The sequence below is a fragment of the Apostichopus japonicus genome, chromosome 19, assembly GCF_037975245.1.
Source record: "Apostichopus japonicus isolate 1M-3 chromosome 19, ASM3797524v1, whole genome shotgun sequence".
Classification (NCBI taxonomy): domain Eukaryota; kingdom Metazoa; phylum Echinodermata; class Holothuroidea; order Aspidochirotida; family Stichopodidae; genus Apostichopus; species Apostichopus japonicus.
In genome coordinates, this window is record NC_092579.1 from 23,777,549 (window position 1) to 23,798,785 (window position 21,237).

Here is a 21,237-nt window from a genome sequence, read left to right on the forward strand (position 1 = left end):
ATGGGCGTACAGTCACATTTCTAGCAATGTCCATCTGAAAACATTTATATAAGTCATGAGTTTAATATTCTGTGTGGGTAGGCAATGCTACAAATTTTCTCTCAAAGACTTGAGGTTAAAACGTTTTTATCACTCTGTTTGTTTTTGCTCTGTTTCAAACATGTTTCTGTGAAAACCCTGGAGACATTAGCACATTGAAGTATGTTCTCTGGTGTCTGCTATGGCACCTATACATGGCTGGTTCTACACATTCTTGCTTTAGCACATCCCGAGGTTGGAAGGAGAAATTAATCTTTATATACTCGTCTTTTTCTCGACGTCCAATAGTTCCATAACTGGTTCGTGAGCGGAGTGCTATTCATCGCCACCCTCAAGTTCCTGCGACTGCTTCGGTTCAACCGTCGCCTGCAGTTGCTGGCCCTGACCTTCAAAGGCAGCGGGAAGGAGATCACCGCATATACCGTGGTCTTTGGGATTGTGTTCATGGCCTACGCCAGTGCCGCATACAACCTCTTTCAGGTCGGCCTCTGGGATTTCAGTACGCTAGTGAGGACTGTTGAATCCCTGTTCGCGACCATCATGGGTATGTTCAGACAATGTTTTTATTTGTAGATCTATATGTGATGTATGTGATGTATGAAAAAAGAGCATCATACTCATGAAAGAGTGTGTAAATGAGAGCATCATACTCATGAAAGAAAGCGTTATGAAGCTGGACGTTGATGGGTTTTATAAACACAATGTCTACTACCTTTGAGTAAACTGATATTTGTATTACAGGGAACTCAATGTCAATCGGTGCTTGATTTGACAAATACCTGCTCTTGTAAAATCAAGATTGTGAATAATATGTTTTTAAGTTCACGTGTCATGAAAACCACACTGATTGCTTTGGTTGAAAATGATAAATAAATGATAACTAATTATAAATCTGTATCGTTAATATCAATGTATCAGGGATAAACTATTAATTGTAATTAAACCACTGGTGCAGTTTAGAATGACACAGTAAACTTAAAACAACTGGCATCATCAACAACTCTTTGTTGTAATCAAATCACTGCTGGAATTTTATTATTTTTAAGCTATATTTCATCAAATTTGCTTTGAAATTAGTATTCCAGACATTTTATCAGGTCTTAAAGTTGAATAGCTATTAAAAGTAAAGATGATAGTGAAAGATGACCTCAACTAATGACCTCTGATTGTTCTTGGATTAAACACAAATGTTTTGCCTACATTTAACTTTAACTGTTTTACCTCTTGTATTGTTATATGTCAGGCCTAGAATTTCACAATTTGAAAATGCTAGTACTTAAACAAATCTACTTGCTAAAATTGAATTCTCACTGGCATCGTCTTGAATTACAACACGCAACCGTTTATACTGTACAGGCTTTGAGTAGAACTCAATAGCATTTGCTGGTAACATACAATAATCCAGGGCTTATGTAAGGTACAGAAATCAGTCCGATTCTTTGACTGACGATTGTTAGCTGACTTATCGTGTGTTTACTTTCTTAGTGTCTACCGGCAGAAAAATGCCAGTGACTTTTTAGTCTACTGGCAAAGAGGCGAGATGCACTGGCATACAGTTGACAGTAAAGAGCCTGAATTTCCAATGCTTGTATGTTACAACAACGTTATAAAACACTCTAGGATTCCTCTCATCTCATAACTTTAAACATTGCTTTTGATTGATTCTTTGTACTCTCTTTTCCACCAGGTAAATTCGACTTCTACGAGATGAACAGATACCAGCCGATCTTTGGTCCTCTGTTCTTCTTCAGCTTTGTTATGATAATGATCTTCATCCTCATGTCCATGTTCCTGTCCATCATCAACGCCGCCTTCAAGAAGGTCCGCATCGATAACGAGATGGAGGGCAACGAACTTGAGATGGTCAACTTCATCATGTCGAGATTCTTGACGTGGACCGGATTCTCTAAACGTCGGGTGGAGAAAGGAGTCAAGGCAAAGACCAAGTACATCGAAGGTGAGAGAGTGACTTTATCGGAAATATATTTATGTTCTCATGAAAACACAGTAATGGGATACTCAGATATAAATAGATATATTGGGTTTGAATGAGGAACTGAGTATCGATGAGTGGAAACTGTTTTGTGTGTGTTGTGTTTTATACTTTGCACCAATCTTACCTGTGCCATGAATGCATTTTGTGAATATGATATTTAATGGTTTATTGTTTCATTGACAAAGTTACTTCCTTCAAGTCAAGAAAACAAAATCATTTACTGCTGGTTTGACGATTCCATCCTTCCATTGTGGATACAGGAAGAGTCATAACAGAAGTAATACCATTCCATATGTAACAGTGGTAAAGTAACCCTTATCGATGGACTTGCCAAAAGGCGACGAGCGCCATCTACTTTACTTTACTACTTTCTATGAGAATCATTTGTTACTACTACTTCTTGTGAATGGTCTTCTCATCATTTTTACGGAGCCATTCCTATGTTTAACAAGATTGTGTTATATTCAGGGTCATTTCTTATTTGTTGTTTGTTTACCTTTAAATAAACACCGTAGCAACATGAACCTGTGTTTTGGTCGTTACACATAATATCTCTGAACTTTTGTGCATGTGTACTGTAATGAGTTGTTTTAAGCATTACTAAAATATCATTACCTGGATGCCAGGTATGTTTCGTTGAAAACCTATAGAGTCCCTTCATGGAACTAAAACTGAACTGAGTTTGACCAAACTATGTTCACCAAAGAAACTCATAGCATGGTAGAAAGAAGAAGTTTGGAGTTCTTGATGTGCTATTGTGTTTCCAAGATTTTCAGACTCTCATTTAAAGGTTGACCTCAAATGACCTCCACCAATTTCAATAGGGGTCTTGTACCCAACAAGCTTAATCTGCATACTAAAGATGTACCTTTTCAGTTATCATATTCAAACAGTTTTCAGACTTTGACCTCAGTTGACCCCATTGAACTTCACAGAAAGCAGTAGGCTTTTTGTACTCAATAAGATAGATCCACTTACGAAGTTAGTCCACCATGAACTTTTTGAGTTTTTATTAGCTAGTTTACAGGCGTCACATACATACGCACACGCACACACGCCATAATACATAATTTCCTTTTGCCTCTGGCAAGGGATCAAATTTGAATAATGGGTTTTGACTGATACTGGATTCTCTTTACTTACAGGAATTGATCCTGTGACTCAAGACTGCGAGGAGCTACGAACCAAGCTAGACGACATGATCGGCCGCTTGCAGACATTTGTCGTTCAAGAGCGCCGAGAGGCATTTGGTCTCCGTGGTGATGAGGGGAAGGCAAGACGGATATTCATCTCCTAGGTTTATATCTCATAAACAGTCCATAAAGATTTATTTATATAGTGTGTAGTTTGGATGTAATTCTTAATGTGTAAACATGTAGGAGCGTTGTGCCGCAGCATCAGGCTTTATGTTATATTCTACTGCAATGATGTGAAAATAGCTCCAATTCAACATTGTTAATCCAATACCAGCTTTATACAGATGTGCACCTATCTTGACAGCACCCACCATGGACCCACCGTGGACCCACCATGTACCCACATGAACCCACCATGTATCACAGGATTTCATTCAGCAATTTCCATCGTTTTCATATCTGGGAAGCCTTTCATGTAAATTTTCACCTCTTTAGATATTTCTCAAGTGAAAAAAGACAAAACCTGACATTTTTGTTGTCATGGTGTATGTATCCTGATAATCATAAATCATATCAAAATCAGTCAATGTATTAAATAATGTATTCTTTGCAGATAATAATCTCAAGGCTGCTGTTGCTATAGTAACATGCATGTTGATGTTGGAGGCAAGCCTGATGACCTTTAACCCCAAGTAATCTTTCAGATGTGAATTTATGTGCAATAATACTGACAATGCTAAACAAAAATTAGCAGACAAAAGCAAGATTTTGCTTGGTGAGAGTTTTTTATTTGTACTTTTCTTAAAAAAGAAAATCATGTACTCTTCATTTTTTTTCCCTTCTTTACAAGCATAAAACCTATCTTTATACATAATACACAACCCATGTACATTGTTATTTCTATGTTATTACTAAACAACTTGTCTCTTATCCAAAACTTTTCAATCATTAATTTGCATATTTCATGATAATGAATCAATTTATTCCTGCTTTTCCTATGAAAGCATCTGAACACATTAAATATATGATACACTTGAAGCCCTCTATAACATATTACATATAATCATTTCTACACCTTGACACTGAAATACCATTTTTTTTTATCCTGAATCACACAGATAAAGAAACTGCCACAACACCACCGGCACATAGCTTTGCCATTACACTTCTAATCTCAAAGTTCTTTCTCAGACAAATTAAAAATGTCAAAGTCCTTCTGATTAGTGAGGCTTGTAAATGGCAAGGGTTGGTTCATTCCATCACACAGCTTTCTATATATGCATACCATGGTAATTATATGCATACATGGCATACCATGGTAATTACCACCTGTATATGACCATGTTCCAATTATGTTAAGTTACATTCACATAATGTTAAGTGAAACAATTCCTTGTTTAAGTTTCAAATCTTCTAATACAAACACTGCCATGACATCCCTTCATCTCTCCTAAGGTAAATAAACTCACAATCTCTTCAACAGAGGAGAAAATTACTTGCTGGGATAAAAAAAAAAGGATCCTTCAACTTTGCAAATGTTGGTTTGCATTCACTTTCATTATGAATCTGATTTCCTACTTTCAAAATTATTTCCTCATTTACAAATATTTGTGATGAACATGTCCACAATATCTCCCCCTCCCCCTCACTTACCCTTCTATAAATGTCTTAATTCATTGTAATGGGAGTTTGTATGCATCTTATTATTTACTGTTAGAGCTGCAAATACATCAAGGTTTCTTTCCTGGAGTAGCAGCCCAGTGTTTTCCTAACAAATGTTAAATCTTTGACATCAGTTAAAAAGACTTACAAAGCAGCCAAACCTTTGCGTTTACTTTGCATTTTCTTGCAACCAGACATAACTTAACTGCATTTTTAATGCATTAATTGATTTTTGCGTGGAGCGAGTTTTATAGTGTTATCGATGCCACGGTGGATAAATGAAGAGATTACATACACCAATAATATCCATCACCAGGTAGGTAATGAGTAAAGTTAAACGCCCCCCTCTATTTAAGCTGAGGTTATAGCCAGAGTACATACCTTCAATGAGTATTTGAATGTGAATAGATTCCAAACACCCTTTAATATCCCTACCATATCACTAAATATAAAAGTCTTCACTTACATTATCATCCCAAAATTTTAACTGATATTATGTTATAATTTGATTTTAAAAAAAAACTGATAAAATAAAAATTTAAATTAAAGAATTTTTCAAGGTTAATTCAAAGGTCATGAATATTCAAAGATGCAAGGAAATCAAAAGGTAAAGAAATCCGACCAAGATGGCTTTGAACTGATTATGTCATCTTGTAGTAATGTTACCTGTTATGGAAGCAGACTAGCATTGGAACCATATAGAAGATTCATTTATCCTACTCTTAAAGGCATTGAAGACTCGCCCCAAACCGTGTGCGGCCCTCTAAAAAATTTAACTCTCCGTTGCTTGCAAGTGACGTTTTGTTCATGTCGCTACAAAATGCAGACAGTAATGAAACGTGATACCTTGTTATCTTTAGCTGGACCTGAGATGTCCATCGCTGCTACGTACACTGTCTTGTGGGTATTGCCCATAGCTGCATGTATTGACTACACTAGTGTCTAATTAGGGACAGTAGCAAGCGGTGTGTGTATTTTCTGGGATCGATGGTGGTGTTTAACACTTCTGTTACGCCTCATTCGAAGCTCTGTCAGATTACCGGCATCAGAAGTTTCTTTGTGCACTAGTCTTCACTCCCTTTAAGCTATTTTACTAATTAAACACAAAATGGTAAATTGCTCATGTCAGGATCTGCTAGGAAAACTTTAAAAAAAAAACTGCACTGAACCAGTGAATGTACTCCAGCTTAAATATGAGAATATGAAATATGTCCTAATACTGTAATGTTACCTTTATAAAGCTCTGCATAGACTCTATTTATGCACCTTGAATGAATTGGTTCATCTCTTTTACCTATGGAAGGGCTTGATACTACTGGGTTCTGTACTTTAATGCGTAAAACATAAAATTTGAATGATTTACACAGCTTGCCTTTAACTGCTGGCTGCTGCTGTTATTCAGATCACCAATACCCTACTAAGTCAAGATGCATGTTTATTTTAGAACCATTTCAAACAGCTGCTTTCAGATTCATCCTCCCTCAATGCAAACAAAGACAGCTTAGTCTCTTCCTGTTACTTATAACAGGTGTTCAGATCAACCTGGTTCTTATGGTCTTGATTCATGTATACATATATATATTGTATCAATCGAAGTCTAATAGTTTCAAAGGTGTCGTGATTATCTCCATTAGGTGTTCTGTCATTCGGACCAGACCAGGAGATCGTAACTCTGATAACAAGCTAAACTGAAAAAGTAAAGGTGTTTACTTTTGAGTAAAGCTCACGATCTGAATAATTGGAACACATTCCTTGAGTTCAAACAGAACACAACACATACATTATTACCTTCAATGCAGAGAAACAAATACCAGCCCTTCAATAATTCACATGGCGTCAGAGGTAAATACGGAACTCTCTTACTTGAATCAGTCCGAGAGGTTTCTCTCACAAACTTGAAAACTCTTCTTATCAATGAGTTTATCGAATAAAGTATTCGAGCAGAATTTAAGATAACTAAATCCACTGATCACAGGATCTGTTGCTGTCCAATGATTGGTTGAACAAGAGCAGTGAATAATGTCCTGAAATATTCACTTATTGCTCCCCTCCCCACTTTCTTTTAAACAATGCCCCTTACAAAAACCTCTCACAGCACTGCTTGCATGCCTGTGACAATCTCATATTCTGAGCTGAAGGTATAGGTGATCTGACCTGGGAGATGTACCAATAATTTAAAGTTTTAAGGGTTATTAAACGTAATAACTGGTCAGGGGACCAGTACGTACATCACAGTGACTCTTCATCACAAGTCTGTTTTCTTGACAAACACATTTGAAATTGCTACCATAGTAACATCTCGTAGGATCTTCCACAGAAATGTAAAACCTGAGAATATGGCTGAGCTTTGTTTTCAACACTTCCTTGGCACATTGCCAACATCATCATCATCATTCACCACACATCATAATTTAAGAACCAATCATAGTCCAGATCTTGCACCCTTTGGAAGGATATTGACTACATACACTGTTGCCATGACAACCAACCTAGAACAACTCTCTGATGACACCAATCCAACAACACCACTCTGACAACACTGGGCTGTGCTATCGACAATCCTTCGATGCAGCTTCACACTGTGGTTCTGCAAGGTCGGCTGCATATCATCATCAGCCTTACCAACTTCTCTTCCTGGACCAAGGAGCTACTCAACAGTTTGTTTATTTATTTACTTCACTGTAGCATGTTCTCCAAGTCCAAGGCCAAACTCTGGAACATAGATTCCAGGTCACTAAAAACTTTGTTCTCTTCATCTGTAGTCATAGAAGAAGCTCTGCAAACAGACAAAGAGTATAAATAAAATGTAAATACAAAAGCAATTAATCCATAAAAAAACAATGACTTGAAGAATTAATTGAAACACTCCCACCCTATTTATCTTCATACGACCGAGATGTGATGGAAATAGCTGACAAAGATCATCAATATTTGCCAATGTGCAACTATTAAATTGTACCTGATTGCCTTCATGTTCACCTTTGCTGAAAAGGTATCGAAACTTCAGCTTTGCATATCTCACAAAAATTACAGGTAGGACTTGATTGCAAACTTCAACAGAATTGATTAGAATATGCTCTTCTATCTATCAGTCAGAAATAAAGTACCCCTAGAATATTATTTTCACCCCAGGGGACAAAACGGCAGACGAACGACAGCGTAATTTAAATTACAAATACCTCGGAATATATCACTTGACATAATCACTTTGCATGCTGTTGTAGTTTATACCCATGGTTAGCCTCACGACACTACGATTTTTCCTGATAAGAATAAGTTAGGAATGCAAGGTAAACGTATCGCCACTCAGGAATCTGGCTGGATAAGAGGCAGTCCAGGGAATCAGTAGAGAGGAGGCCATGTAGTACCATTAACCCAGGGATCTACACAGTATAAATCAGTCACTTTTGGAACATAACTTCACTAACATTGTCATACATAGACACTTCTTAACTTACTCAGGAGCCGGAGGTTTCGATTCTACCGTTGATGGTCCGCTCTGGTTTTGATGGCTGTGTTTCTTCTCCGGTGTCGAGTTTGCCGAGTCAAAATCTGACATTACAAGCTCACCATCTGGACTATTTAGCAGAGCTTCTAATTTCTCCATAGCTGAAAAAAAGGAATACATGAACGAGAAAATATAGTCTATAACCTAGATTGGATGGAGTAGATTAAAAAGATACATTCATTATGAATATAAATTCAAAAAAGTTATTATCAATAAATTTGTAAATTTCACACAAAAACACCCTTAACAATGAACCCAAGTAGCCAAGGGTGAGCACTTTATTTCAAAGTTTGTTGCAGAAAAATAGGACAGACTAACATTTCAAGCTTGTTCAATTATTTTCACAAAACATCAGTGGCTCATATACATTAAATTTTCTGTAAATAAATTTCTTTAATTTTGTGTCTATCTTCTTAAAACTTCATCAGTTTGAGTCCTCACCCATTCTGAAACCTATTTATTATTATCATTATTATTATTATTATTTATATTTCAAGGAAGGTTGAGCTCCTTACCTTCTCCCAGAGAGTCTCTCTTGGGTTCCTCTTCCTTCTTATCCGCCTTTGGCCGCCTCTTGACAGTGCTCATACCATCATCATCATCATCCTCCTCCTCCTCCCACGAGATGCCGGGAGACTCAATTTTTGGTTTATAAACGGTCAATGGAGCGGCCGGCTGCTGTTCCTGGTTGGATAATTTCAGGGTCATCCTCGGAGGACTGGCTTTCGATGGCTGCTTCTTTATCGTGTCGGTGTTTTCGTTCTCGAACCCCGAGAGTGCCGACTCCATATCGCTGCTGTCCGATTCGATCACATCCTCCGAGTCTACCGACAGCTCCATGGCGTCCATTTTTTGAGAGAAGATGTCGACGTCCTGCTCGTCATCTCGCGGGAGTTCCTTAGAGACGGGGCTCTTTGGTTTGACCGGTGGCGGTGCGACAGGCTTCCTCTTGGTCGCCGGTGGCCTTGCTGGTTTCTTAGGAGGATTATCCTCAAGCTTTTGAAGTCCTCCTAAGGGGGTTAAAATTGTTTGACTCTGTTCCTTCCTATGTTCCTTTTGATTTCTCTTTATTGCCTCTTCCACAGAACTGCTGTTACTCTGCTTTGAGGTTCTCCTTTGTAATTCTCTTTGTAAATCGCCCATGTCCGGCATGAGTTTTATGGGAGGTTTGCTCTTGGGACCTGCTGGCTTCAAAATGTTTTGATTATTATTGTTGTTCGTACTGCTAACCGAAGTCCGCATGGGTCTACTGGCCCCTTGAGGTGGAGGAGGTGGAGGTGGGGGCGGTGGGGGTCCTCCCATCGGCTGTAGGGACGGTGGAGGTGGAGGGAAGGCAAGAGTCTCATTGCTACCTACTGGGGAGGCATTCATGTGGTTGGGCAAAGGGGCAGCAAAGTCTGGTGCAGGGGGTATATCTCCAAGCTGTAGTTGAAATGAGTTACCACCCGACACCGTTCCAAAAGCTGGAAGAGGCTTCGTCGGCGACGGGTCTCTCCTGCCCGCTGCTATCTTTTCCACTCTACTCTGCAGATCCTCTCGTCTGCTCCTCTGCGACAGAGATGGACTGTCGGGACTTTCAAAGTACTTTGAGGCACCGGTATCACCCACGGGGGCGGACACTTTCCTGGAAGGGAGAGAGAACTTCAATCCGGGGTTCAGGTCCTGAGGGAAGCCGGTGTGATCCTGTCCGTCTCTAACATCTGGAAACTCAGAAGGTGGATACTTGGCCACGGGTGACTGATTGTATTCGTCCTGGTCGGAGAAACCGGGTGCTCTGAGGTTACCGATTCCGGTCAATGGCTCTGGCTTCTTACCTTGTCGTTTCAGAGTAGAGTAGGTGACCGGTGGCATCTGACTGTCCTGCTCCAAGAACTGTTTCTTGAGCTGGAGGAAGGTCGCATCCGTCCGAATCTGGCTGGCATCTGAGCTGCTCGCGTCCGATTTCTCAGAGCTACTGCTGCTCTCTCCCTTCTCCCCACTGGCGCTCCTCGACAAGTGTCTCGACTTTGGCCTCCAGATGTTCTCTAGCGGGTTGGCAAGAGCAGGTTGTATAATCGGAGCTACATCTTCATCTTTGCTGCCTTGATTCTTCCACTCCAGGCTGTTGGGCCTCCTTCCATTGGAACCTCCGCTGTCGCTGCTGCTGGTGCTCTGTTCGCTGACGGACGCCTTGCGAGGCTGACCTGGCAGTAGTCGGTCGCTGGAACTCTTCCTATATTTGAGGCCTTGCACGACTGGCTGCTGGGCGCTCGGCAGGGCCGACTTCACATCCGGGGGGCAGACAAACTGATAGGAACCACCTCCTGCAGGTGAGATGGCATCCGTAGGAGAGGTCATTACCATCCTGGTAGGCTTAGTCACTTCTGTGGCACTGTTAGAATGCGGTACATGTGCATAGGGTGGCTGATAAGAATGTTTGGACTGAGATGACTGTGTGCGAGGTACATGTGGGTGTTCGTGCAACGACAACTCCGTCGTAACAGACCCTACAATCCGTTCCATGTTTCTATTTCCACCGTTTTGAGTATTGTGTGGATGGTAACCCATTTGGGCAGGTACTGCAGGATATGGGCTCTGTATTGACGAGTGCTCAGTGTTCACAGAATGGTTAATATTTGATGTCGGTTGGTAAGCTTGTGGGAATGGAGGTACAACTGGTATATGTTGCGGTCGGGTATGTACAGGGTTACTACTACTACTACTAGCGACATCGCCAGTTCTACTCATGTTTGTCCGTGCATCATAATTATTCCCCTGCATGTGCTGCATAGACTGAGGGATACCCATATTGTGTTGCATGTGGCTGACATCTGTATGTTGATGATGTAAACCTTCATCATAGTCCCTACCCTCCATGTGGCCCGTTGGAGACATCACTGCCATGGGGGGTGGTAATACTGGTGAGGGGGCTATCCCCCTAAACACATCCCCCTCCTGAGACTGAGAGCGCTGTAATTTCTTAATGGGATCAGCCTTCTTTGACGAAGAGCGTTTAATGGTGGCGTACCCTTCGATCCTGTCCGTCTGTCCGTCAAAGTGCCCTGCGGCAAACTCCGCCTCCATCTCCGCCCTGTACACCTGCATTTCCTCACGAAACTTCTTGAGGGATTTCTTCCTACCAATGGTGGCAGTCTTTTGTTCGCAGTCTCTCGAATTCGAGGACATGGAGTTAGTTCTCTTGGGAGGGGCGGGGGGAAGAGATTTCTTAAGCTTGACTGCGGGCTGTTCGCCAGAGCCTGACCCTGAAGAAGCTATACTTGACCCGCCTTCGATTGAGTTCCTTTTAAACCTCTCTGCCATTGCCTGTGCGGCCATCAACCTATCCAGGCTCTCTGTCGACCTGCCAGTGAATCTACGGGATGAGTCCTCTGGACTTATCTGCGGCTGCTTGAAAGTCGAGAAGCTCATTCCCTTCGACTGGCCATCCGCGCCGCCGGCGTCGTCCAAGTTGTGAAGCGACGTGGATTTTTTGGTCCCTTGGCCGGGCACCCTGAAGGATGACATGGTGGGGATGTATGTTGACTCGATCCCTTCGTTGATGGTCTGATTCGTGGCGGATGTCTGCCTCATGGCTGCATCTTGCCGGTGATTGAGATCGTGGCTGCCTTGTGATCCAACAGACCCCACGCTGATATCGCTGGCTAAACTCTCCCTGCTGCTTCTCAACCCTCCCGATCTCCTCTTGACCATGAGATGAGCCTCGTCCTGCTGGTGGGGCGACTGACTGGAGGGGGCAAATTGTGCCGGCGGAGGGTAAGTTTGGTTGTGGCCCTCTAGTGATGCGGCCGGTGAGATGCTTCCACTATCACTGTTGAGGCTGGCGGGGTACGACGGACTCTGCAGCTTATTATCACCGCTGTGCTTCTTTAAGTAATTTAATCTCTTGATGGCCAGAGTAAACTTCTTCTGATCACCTGGGGTTGGAAATGAATATGTAAGGATTAATTGCTATTAGTCTGTCTATCAAGATATCTAACACAGAGTCTTAAAGTCTTAAATCAGCGTTTGATGCGATGTTTTGTTCTAACATCGGGGCTCACCTACGCAGTAATCACCCAGACACCCCTCCCCCACCACACATTGCAGCAACCCAAGTTATTCATGAGAAAAGACCCTTAAGCTCAGATTACACTCACATGACTGATTGCCAGATACAGCTAAAACTAAAGGTTGAATCATATATTGACAGGACAATCACAATGTATACAAACTACACATACTGCTGTTTGCTAAGAGACGTAACATTTAAATTGCAGAATGTTGAATCATGCATTCGATATTAGGCGAGTGGGACCACTGTGTTTAATAGCTGGGAACTGTAGAAGGGTTCAACCAAACAACTCTAATGGTAGTATGGTCAGATACCACACATAATTTTGAACACTAAAATTCTTTACATTCTGATATTTTTAATGTCTTCTGTGATGCATATTAATATCTATATGGCTTACCAAGTCTATTGATTCCAATCTCTTGTAAATCCTCCCAGGTAATTTCAGAAGCCTTCTCTACCGTTCCATAATCGTTCGAGATGAGTGTATTGTAGTACTGACTGAGATCTAATAATCTTAACCAGGTCACGACATCACCCTGAGAAACAAACAGGACAAAAGATGATCAAAGACGGATGCCACGTCTTACTATGTTGTCTGATATATGCATTTATTGACAAAACAAAATGATGTCCAAACACTTTAAAGAAAGAAACAACAATACAGCATTCTACCCCAAAAAGTTATTACATATATTTTAACAAGGGTGTAGTATACCTGTCAATGTTTTTAAAGACTCAAAAAGTGCAAACAGAGGCATACAGATTTAATGAGAGTGGCCAATGGGTGTTGGGGGGGGGGGGGGGAGGGTGAATGCAGAAAAAATATAGCGGTGACAAGGGATTGCTGTGATTGTCTAGGCAGTAGGCAAAACAGTTTGGAAAATTCAATTTACTTTTCAAGGTTAAGAAGAGGCATCACGTAGATGAACCAAATGGTTCCATTTATACCATAAGAGCACAAAAAATATACAACAATGAAAATTGTAAAAATATAGCGCTAATACTCGGTAATGACTAAGTATGCACTTAGTCATTAGGACTGGAAGCAACTTTTCCTTTCTTTCAATAAAAAAAATCTGATGCCTCTGAGGAAAACATTAATCACACAGGGTGCTAAACATACCGGTATAAATTTTGGCAGTGGATCGGGTTCCTTCATTTTTGATATCATGGCGGTAATCCTCTTCCTGTGAGCTGGTTTTGTTACCCCAATAGCGGTCAGATCCTGGTATAAATTTAACAAATGTTATAGTTAGAATTTCGTTAAGCCATTGGATATGATGATTTCCATATAATTCACTATTATATTTTGGACTCGCAAGATGGAATTACAGCACATTGTCACACAAATAACCTGAATGATCTAAATCTGTGTACCTTCCATATATAGCCCCCTCCCCACAACTCCTACAAAAAGACACACAGCAAAAAACATTTGGTAGTCAAATGTCAGAAATAGGATCTAACTAGCACAAAGCAAATGAATCCATTCTGAGCTTATTTACTTTAACCTAGGACCTGCCCTCACTGCTACTGTACTACTCATATCTTGTAAACTTTAATATAACCTCGGTATTCAATCAATATGTTGCTTGTGATCCACATGAATTTTGTCTTTAAGCCTTCCCACAGTTTATGTGAGATCCAGAGCAAAGTATTATCCCACTATTTTTCCATCAGGCTTTCAGCTGCCCTCAGCTTGTTACAGTTGAGGAGCAGATAATTTACTATATGCCTCCAAGAAGACCAAATAAATTTGAATTATTCTCACAAATCCTCTCTGACCATTAGTATTGATTGAAAATTGTTGACACAAGTTTTTGATATTCCCTCACACAAACTCCGTGCTTTGTTTTACCAGAAGATAAGCATACATACTTTATCCTATACAAGCCATGCATCAACGACAGCTTCTTAGATATATGGTCACATTATGTTTGTATGTGTATATATGGGTATGAAAAATATATATATATATATATATATATACATACATACATACATACATATATACATATATATATAGATATAAATATACATCAAAATATATTTATGACTTGAATTATGTCTTAAAATCTTGGTTGCCATGGTAAAAAAATCCATGTTCTAGAATAAGCGTCTGTATTGAGAGGTTAAATAGTGTGATAGGATGGTCTTACTTCAGGTGTCATTTTGGCTATGGTGGGCATATCGTAGCCAGCCAAGGTGAAGTTGTTGGTGTATTCGGATAGCCGATGCTGTCGAAGCCATTCATATATTCTGTCAGCGTCCTGAAAGACGAAACACAACTCTGTTACACCCGACAAACATCTCCACACTTTTTGATTGTTCAGAAGACCACTGCCAAGCTCTCTTTTATTCAAGGGAAGGATTTAGTTTCAACAGATCAGGTCTCATAGTCACATATATAAATTTAGAGAGACAGAGATTCCCCCCACAGAGAAATATCTCGCAGTGTCTTGTCTTGTTTGTCAAACTATTATCATCCATGGGAAAACATCCAATAGATTTACCCCCAGAATGTTTTTTTTAAATATCATTCTTTGGCTTAATATTCTGCAATAAACTGATCACTTTTTGCTTCCAAGAAATGCAATTTACCATCTCTATTCATGTTAAAAGACTTCACAAATCACAAATGAACTGAAATTGTTTCTCTGATTTTTATAGAACTAACAGTTTCTGACATCATACTTGATATGACCTTTCAAATTCTACAGTAGAAATCAAGATTATATATCCCTAGAAGTTGCTGAAAACTTCAGATTTGTCAAAAACCAAACTTTACACTATAGAATGTCTTCATTCATACCCAGAGGGGTTCACATATTAAGTTAACATAAAGGTAAAGTATCTGATTCCTAATTTGCCTGCAAGGCTCAGTTTTTAGTTGTATGTATTGTTGCATTTCCACCACAGTAAATTGTCAATCACTTTATCAATTCCAATATCTAAACTGACATTTTATTCTCTAATTTTCTCCATTTTTCTTTCCAAATATATATATTTTTTTATGTATTTATTTCATCCTTAATTTGCATTGTCTTGGTTCTACCAAACATTACAAAAGCTCTGAACATTTTTTAAAAACTTTTATTCACATTAAACAGGGCAGTATAGCCGGTTTCTTTGTGTATTTCAGTCACATTCAACACTGTAATACAAAGTAAAAACAGCCAAAGGAGGTATTCTGAATTTCAAATCTTTCTAACAAAGTTTTTACAGCCAGCAAATCTTTCGGATCAAATATCAAATCTCCCAGTTCACTCTCTTATAGATCATGCCAACAGTTTGTTGTAACCGGATCACTCCCGATGACTTTGAGTATGCCTAGAGGGCAGTTTTATGAATTCATGTTTCTTCATCTAATCATCTCTTTATATTACAATATTTCTTTTCTACCCTTCTTCTCTTCACAAAATCATTTCACAGAAAGGTAACATCATCTACTCGTTAGAATTTTTTTTCTTTTTGTAGATGGAGATTTCGATTCCATGCAACAACAAAAGAAGAAGAGATATCAAAATTACACTTTGGAATAATTAAAATGCTAGATCTATTACTAAGGGACTTTGGACAAGTTTACTGATTACAAAGTGCAACAACTAGCGGCACCTAATGTAATTAATGTACACGATCAGGTGTTACTAACTTACAACAACAAATATTGAAAACTTTCAGATAATACGAATCATAATTTTCCCTAGACAATTAAGTAACATGCCAATGAGAAAGTCACAAGAAAATCATCAATAAAATATTGAAATAACATATTATTAAAGCTGTATTTTAATTATTTTGGGCAGAAACTTTGCCAGACATTCTTACATTCCAAGCCAAGGGAATATTCAGAGACAATTGAATACTCTGAATCTAACTGAGAGACCATGAATGTGCTTAAAAATATTTGCATCATCTCACAAACCATAGGCAGCAAACTGTTAACATTTTAAACTTGTGTCGTTAATACTAAGTCAACATCCAGCTCAAATACAAAAGCCCAGATGGGGCCCCCAATTTCTTCATTATTATAAAAGAAGAAAATGTTTCCGGGAAGCAATTCCTGGAAACAGTCGAATAACGAGAGGAAGGAAACTGATGGCCCTTCTTGCTAAGTCATACATTACAGCATGTGTAACACCCTCTAATAGATACCAAGTGATTCATGTGTTATCTATGTCATATCCCTTCTCCTACATCTTATCCAGCGAGTGTTACGTCATCTTGAAATTTCATTAATCTCCCTCTCTTTAAGATAAGCTTCTTGTTTTCTCTCCAATACAACTGTCTTTAATATTCCACAGCTAGTGCTTCATCTTGTTAACTTGCTTGAACGACCCCCACCCCTCCCCTCCCACCCATAATATCATCCACTATACCTCTCCCCGCCCCCTCACCCTTCCTGTAATTAATTCCCTACTCTTCTGATCTCTGTATTCCATACCTAGAGTTTTATCACACATGTTGAAATCACCTATACCAACCCACTATACTCCTGGTTGATCAATAAGTGAAAATATACGTTACTGCAATTGAGAAAACTTTGGAATAACATGGAAATGAAAGAGCCATATATATATTATAATATATTATATTATATTATATCATATAACATATATCACAACTAGATTCAAGTTTGGTACATGTAAAGGAATCCACTGGTGCATTGATTAAACAGAGGATTGAAGGGTGCACTTAACAGAACATACACCCTAAAGGCCTAAACATGCAAACTTATCTGCGGTTAGAGGTTAATGGTGGATATCTTGTTAGCAATGATGAAACCATGGTCATTAAATAATGGTTTATGTTAAAATTTGAGCATTACATATAGTTGGTGGTGGATTACATTGTTTCTGTGCACATTGTTAAAAGTTTAGAGAGTGATGCAATTCTCTACAAGGAGCTCTTCACATAATCACTGCATAAACCATCATAACATACTATTCTTAATTTAGACTATTTCAGTCACCTAACAACGCTGTCTGCCTCCCTCATCCCATCCTGTCCCTGACCCATCCTCTCCACATCCCATTTTCCTCCCCCCCCCATATCTTACAATCTTTCATTAAAACATACACATTCACACTATGTCGAGGTGACATACATTGCTACTGTGTAGTCATTACACTAACATCCACAAAGTACATAAATCCCAGTGTTATACTCTGCTGTGTGCAACGGTTTCTCTGTGTTTATGTTGATTACTTGTGTTTAGCTAGATTAATCTTCAAAGTAAATCACGATGCTGAACTCTGATTAAAAAGAATATATAATCAGTGAAAATAATCTCTTACAATATCCTTAAATAAGAATATTTTCTTCAAAACCTGACTATGATGTAATCCAAAAAAAAATAGGAAATTTGAATAATATTCCTGGAAAATGAATCCAATTAGGGGTATTCAAGGCCATCAAGACAAAGAGAGAGAAGAATAAATTAGATGCGATTATACCCGAATAAAGAAGGGATGATGTCCGCATTTGCAAAAACTCAATTTACGACGGTTTCATCACTAAAATAAATAAATATGTATTATAATATGTATAAGTAAAAAGTGTGCCATTGAAACAACTTGCTAGGTGGTCTTCAAACAAGTTTATAGCTTGTTCTATTCAGGTTATATATGAATTAACTTTATTCTTTTTATTTCCATATTTTTAAGTACATTGTAAAATTATTTGCATTGTCTCACTTGGACAACAACACATCATGGCAGTCTTTGCAGTTCATTGCCCCACACTGAAGCAATTAAAAGATTAAAATCTCACATCTGTAATCATTGTTTGCACTTCATGATATAACTTAATAAAAAAATTGCATAATTCTAGGTTTTTTTGCAATATGACTGTTCAGTAGTGACCAATTATTAAAGACCGGTCAGTTTGAAAATTTGAAGAAAATAAAACTGAAAAGAAATACTTACCAAGCAACATAAATTTAATCCAAAGAGATTGTAAAAGTGTAGTTAAAACAAAGAGGTTATACAAGGAGGGTGCTGCATTAATATCAGATATAGGAATGAAATTAAATTGTTGATGATATCATGCAGGTAATATATGACAGGTATAAAGCAGAAATTTATAAGGAGGCAGTCAAAATAGAATAATATAGTCATAGCGCATTATTGAGCCTCTCTGTATTTCTCAATCTCACAAATTGCAGTTCTTACACACATTTGTAAAAGTTACATCAATGTTCTCAATAAACCTACAGTACAATACCAAACTTACACTATCACATATTCACATCACACCACTAAGACAATGTTTTTGTTTACCGATATTGCATTCTGCTTGCCTAATTGGTGGGAATCAACGGACAATGCGAGAATATGACAATTTTTAGAAAAAAAAACTTTCCTCTACAATTTATGATCTTGTATCATTTCTGACCAATCAAACATCTCAGTGGAATGACAAGATTTACCCCCACTGATCAAACTTAAGCTTTTGATTTTTTTTTTGCCTTCTACTCTAGAACTATACCTGTTTCCTGTAGGTTAAGTACAGTCAATAGTATTTGAGTCTATCTCATACTGAGAGAGCCAATCCTCACTTCAGAGAGACCTTATCTACATGCAGTTACTCTTCAATGCAACCTATACTTCCATCCCTGCACACTGCATGATTTTGGTGTTAAAAATCAAAGTAAGTAATGAATGGTTGGTTCACTGGTTATCAACTCTGACATTTTCTTCGGCATTGAGAATTCTTTACTAAACTGCATAAGATTAACAATGTGGTCACAGATCAGAAAATTAAATCAAGTGGAAAATATAAAACGGTTGCATTTGATGTTTTTAGTGAGATATTATTAGATATATGTTAGGTCTGGTGCTGTAGGCTACACTATCAACTCTGGTGCTGTTATACAGGGATAATGACAGGGTGTTATCCTATTCAACTGTGAACGTGAACTACGGAAGACTGTGAATGCCATATGTATAGCTCTCTCAGTGGTGCTTTTTCGATTGGTATTTGTGTACAGATGACCGTGGGTGCCATAAATGACCCCCGCAGTCTCTATGAGGACTAACCTTTCCCTTACTCCGAGAAGAAAACTGTGCTGATCTGGATGAATCCACGCGGAATTCTGCCGTGCCGTCGCTATGGGGACGACGCGGCCCTAGTGCAGACATTGCCTCCCGGCTTCCCATCATGTTATCAATACTTTGAGCGGCTGAGAGTTTGAGAGGCCGGTTGTAGAAGCCTGTGTATTTGGACGATGGCCCTTTGAATAGGGGCAACGTGCCGGTACCCTTCCGGTACTGTGGAATTCAAGATCGGCTAAAGACTATAATCAACCAATTTGCAAAAAAAAACACAAGAACAGAAAAAAAACACCCCAAGACTTTTCCACAGATATCGATTGCACAGATATGATGGCAGCATAGCCAGAAAGTATTATCGCATATTGGCAATATTTCAGTTAGATGGACTGAGCACGTTTAGAAGAACCGTTCGAAGGGAGGTGAGAGGGTTTTGCGAAGCCTCTGATTTTGTCTACCTATTTTATACACATCTACCAGATATTCCTAGGTAAACAATGCTACATCTCTTGTTTTTCATCTCAAGTCACTCCTACATAATGTTAATTTTCCAAACCACTGCGACTGATAATTCCTTTCCTATATGAATATTGTTATGGTCTAAATTATCTACCACAGAGAAGCTAGCAAAGAGCAGAAATGTTTCTAGAAAGTTTGCAATCTTGATATATTGTTAATATGTATTTGGTTGTAAATGGTGCTCTATAGTACTGCTTAAGTTAAGGTTATTCTCTGTGATTGGAAGATTGGGAATGAAGTCCCTATAAACAGAAAATTATAACATTTTGCCGACCTTTATCCCAGTTAGACAAATGAGAAGTCTGTGTGAAAGAATCAACCTATGAGACACAGCTTACCAGTATATTCCTTCTTGATCTTAGCTTTTTCTACTATGGCAAAAATTTCCACTCATACATTTTCCAAGGAACATTTCCAATACTGTTTAAATAACATTTGCCTTGTGACCTTTCTCATCAAATTTTTGAAGACTCACATTTTATCAGATTTTGAAAGAACATTGTAATTTTCAGTCAACCTCAGTATGGAAGGAGTTTTAATATTTGTTTTTAACTGTTTGCAGGAAATTGTCAAAAAACACAGAAATGAGAGGCAGGAAGAGGGCTGAAGAAGAGAAGCTTTTAAAAAATGATAAAGTAGATGAGGCTTGAGCAGCTGTATAGAAAGGGCTTGAAAAATCATATGTATGAAGACAGGGAGATGGGGCAGTAGGGGGGTAGGGGGGTGTGGGTTTGAGAAGTTGAATAGAAGGCTTAACTGTAAGACAGCAGGTACCACAGACATAAGACCCTATGCTGGTCTCAACTAGTTTATTTATAGACATTTTGTTGAGCGCTCTATTTTGTACATGAGACAAGACTGATTATAACAAGCTATCTCTACCCCAGGGACAAAAGATAGAACTGAAAAAGGCATTTCTGTAGGTTTTTAAACAGGTCTTGTCTTTTGAATTGAAATTGCCTTCATTCAATATGGCCACAATGAATGACATGTGATGTAATTTGACCATACAAGTGTTTTTTTGATTCAGCATCCAGCTTACTTATCTGACCAATCAAAAGGAGACATGAATAATCTGGGATTAGAATGTACTGGACTGGAGGGTTGAGATGGGCTGGCAAAGCTGACATAATAAAGGAAACCAATCAAACGACGAACGGTGAGCGTAGCATGATACCGGCCGAATTAGCCACGATGAGGACCGACCAGAAAATAAAGACTTGTTATGGATAATGACAGCAGAGTAATAGCCAAGGAGGTATCAATATATC

General features: G+C 38.9%; 2 protein-coding genes across 6 annotated transcripts in view; one reads left to right on the top strand and one right to left on the bottom strand.

Annotated features, from left to right (window-relative positions):
* The window catches only part of LOC139960398 (polycystin family receptor for egg jelly-like), an 83,265-nt gene extending 79,467 nt beyond the window's left edge, over positions 1–3,798 (top strand). For all 3 annotated transcript variants that reach the window (XM_071958738.1, XM_071958742.1, XM_071958739.1), the window contains 3 exons: positions 328–583; positions 1,727–1,996; positions 3,181–3,798. In XM_071958738.1, coding sequence (XP_071814839.1) covers positions 328–583; positions 1,727–1,996; positions 3,181–3,332 — 678 coding nt within the window. In that variant the 3' untranslated portion in view covers positions 3,333–3,798. The remainder of the gene's footprint in view (positions 1–327; positions 584–1,726; positions 1,997–3,180) is intronic.
* Positions 3,799–3,935: 137 nt separating this feature from the next.
* The window catches only part of LOC139960399 (uncharacterized), a 173,494-nt gene continuing 156,192 nt past the window's right edge, over positions 3,936–21,237 (bottom strand). For 2 of the 3 annotated variants that reach the window (XM_071958743.1, XM_071958745.1), the window contains 7 exons: positions 19,436–19,666; positions 14,555–14,665; positions 13,519–13,620; positions 12,793–12,931; positions 8,857–12,255; positions 8,292–8,442; positions 3,936–7,609 (listed from right to left, as the gene is read on the bottom strand). In XM_071958743.1, the coding sequence (XP_071814844.1) occupies positions 7,510–7,609; positions 8,292–8,442; positions 8,857–12,255; positions 12,793–12,931; positions 13,519–13,620; positions 14,555–14,665; positions 19,436–19,666 (4,233 nt within the window). In that variant the 3' untranslated portion in view covers positions 3,936–7,509. The remainder of the gene's footprint in view (positions 7,610–8,291; positions 8,443–8,856; positions 12,256–12,792; positions 12,932–13,518; positions 13,621–14,554; positions 14,666–19,435; positions 19,667–21,237) is intronic. The other variant, XM_071958744.1, reaches the window with a different exon arrangement.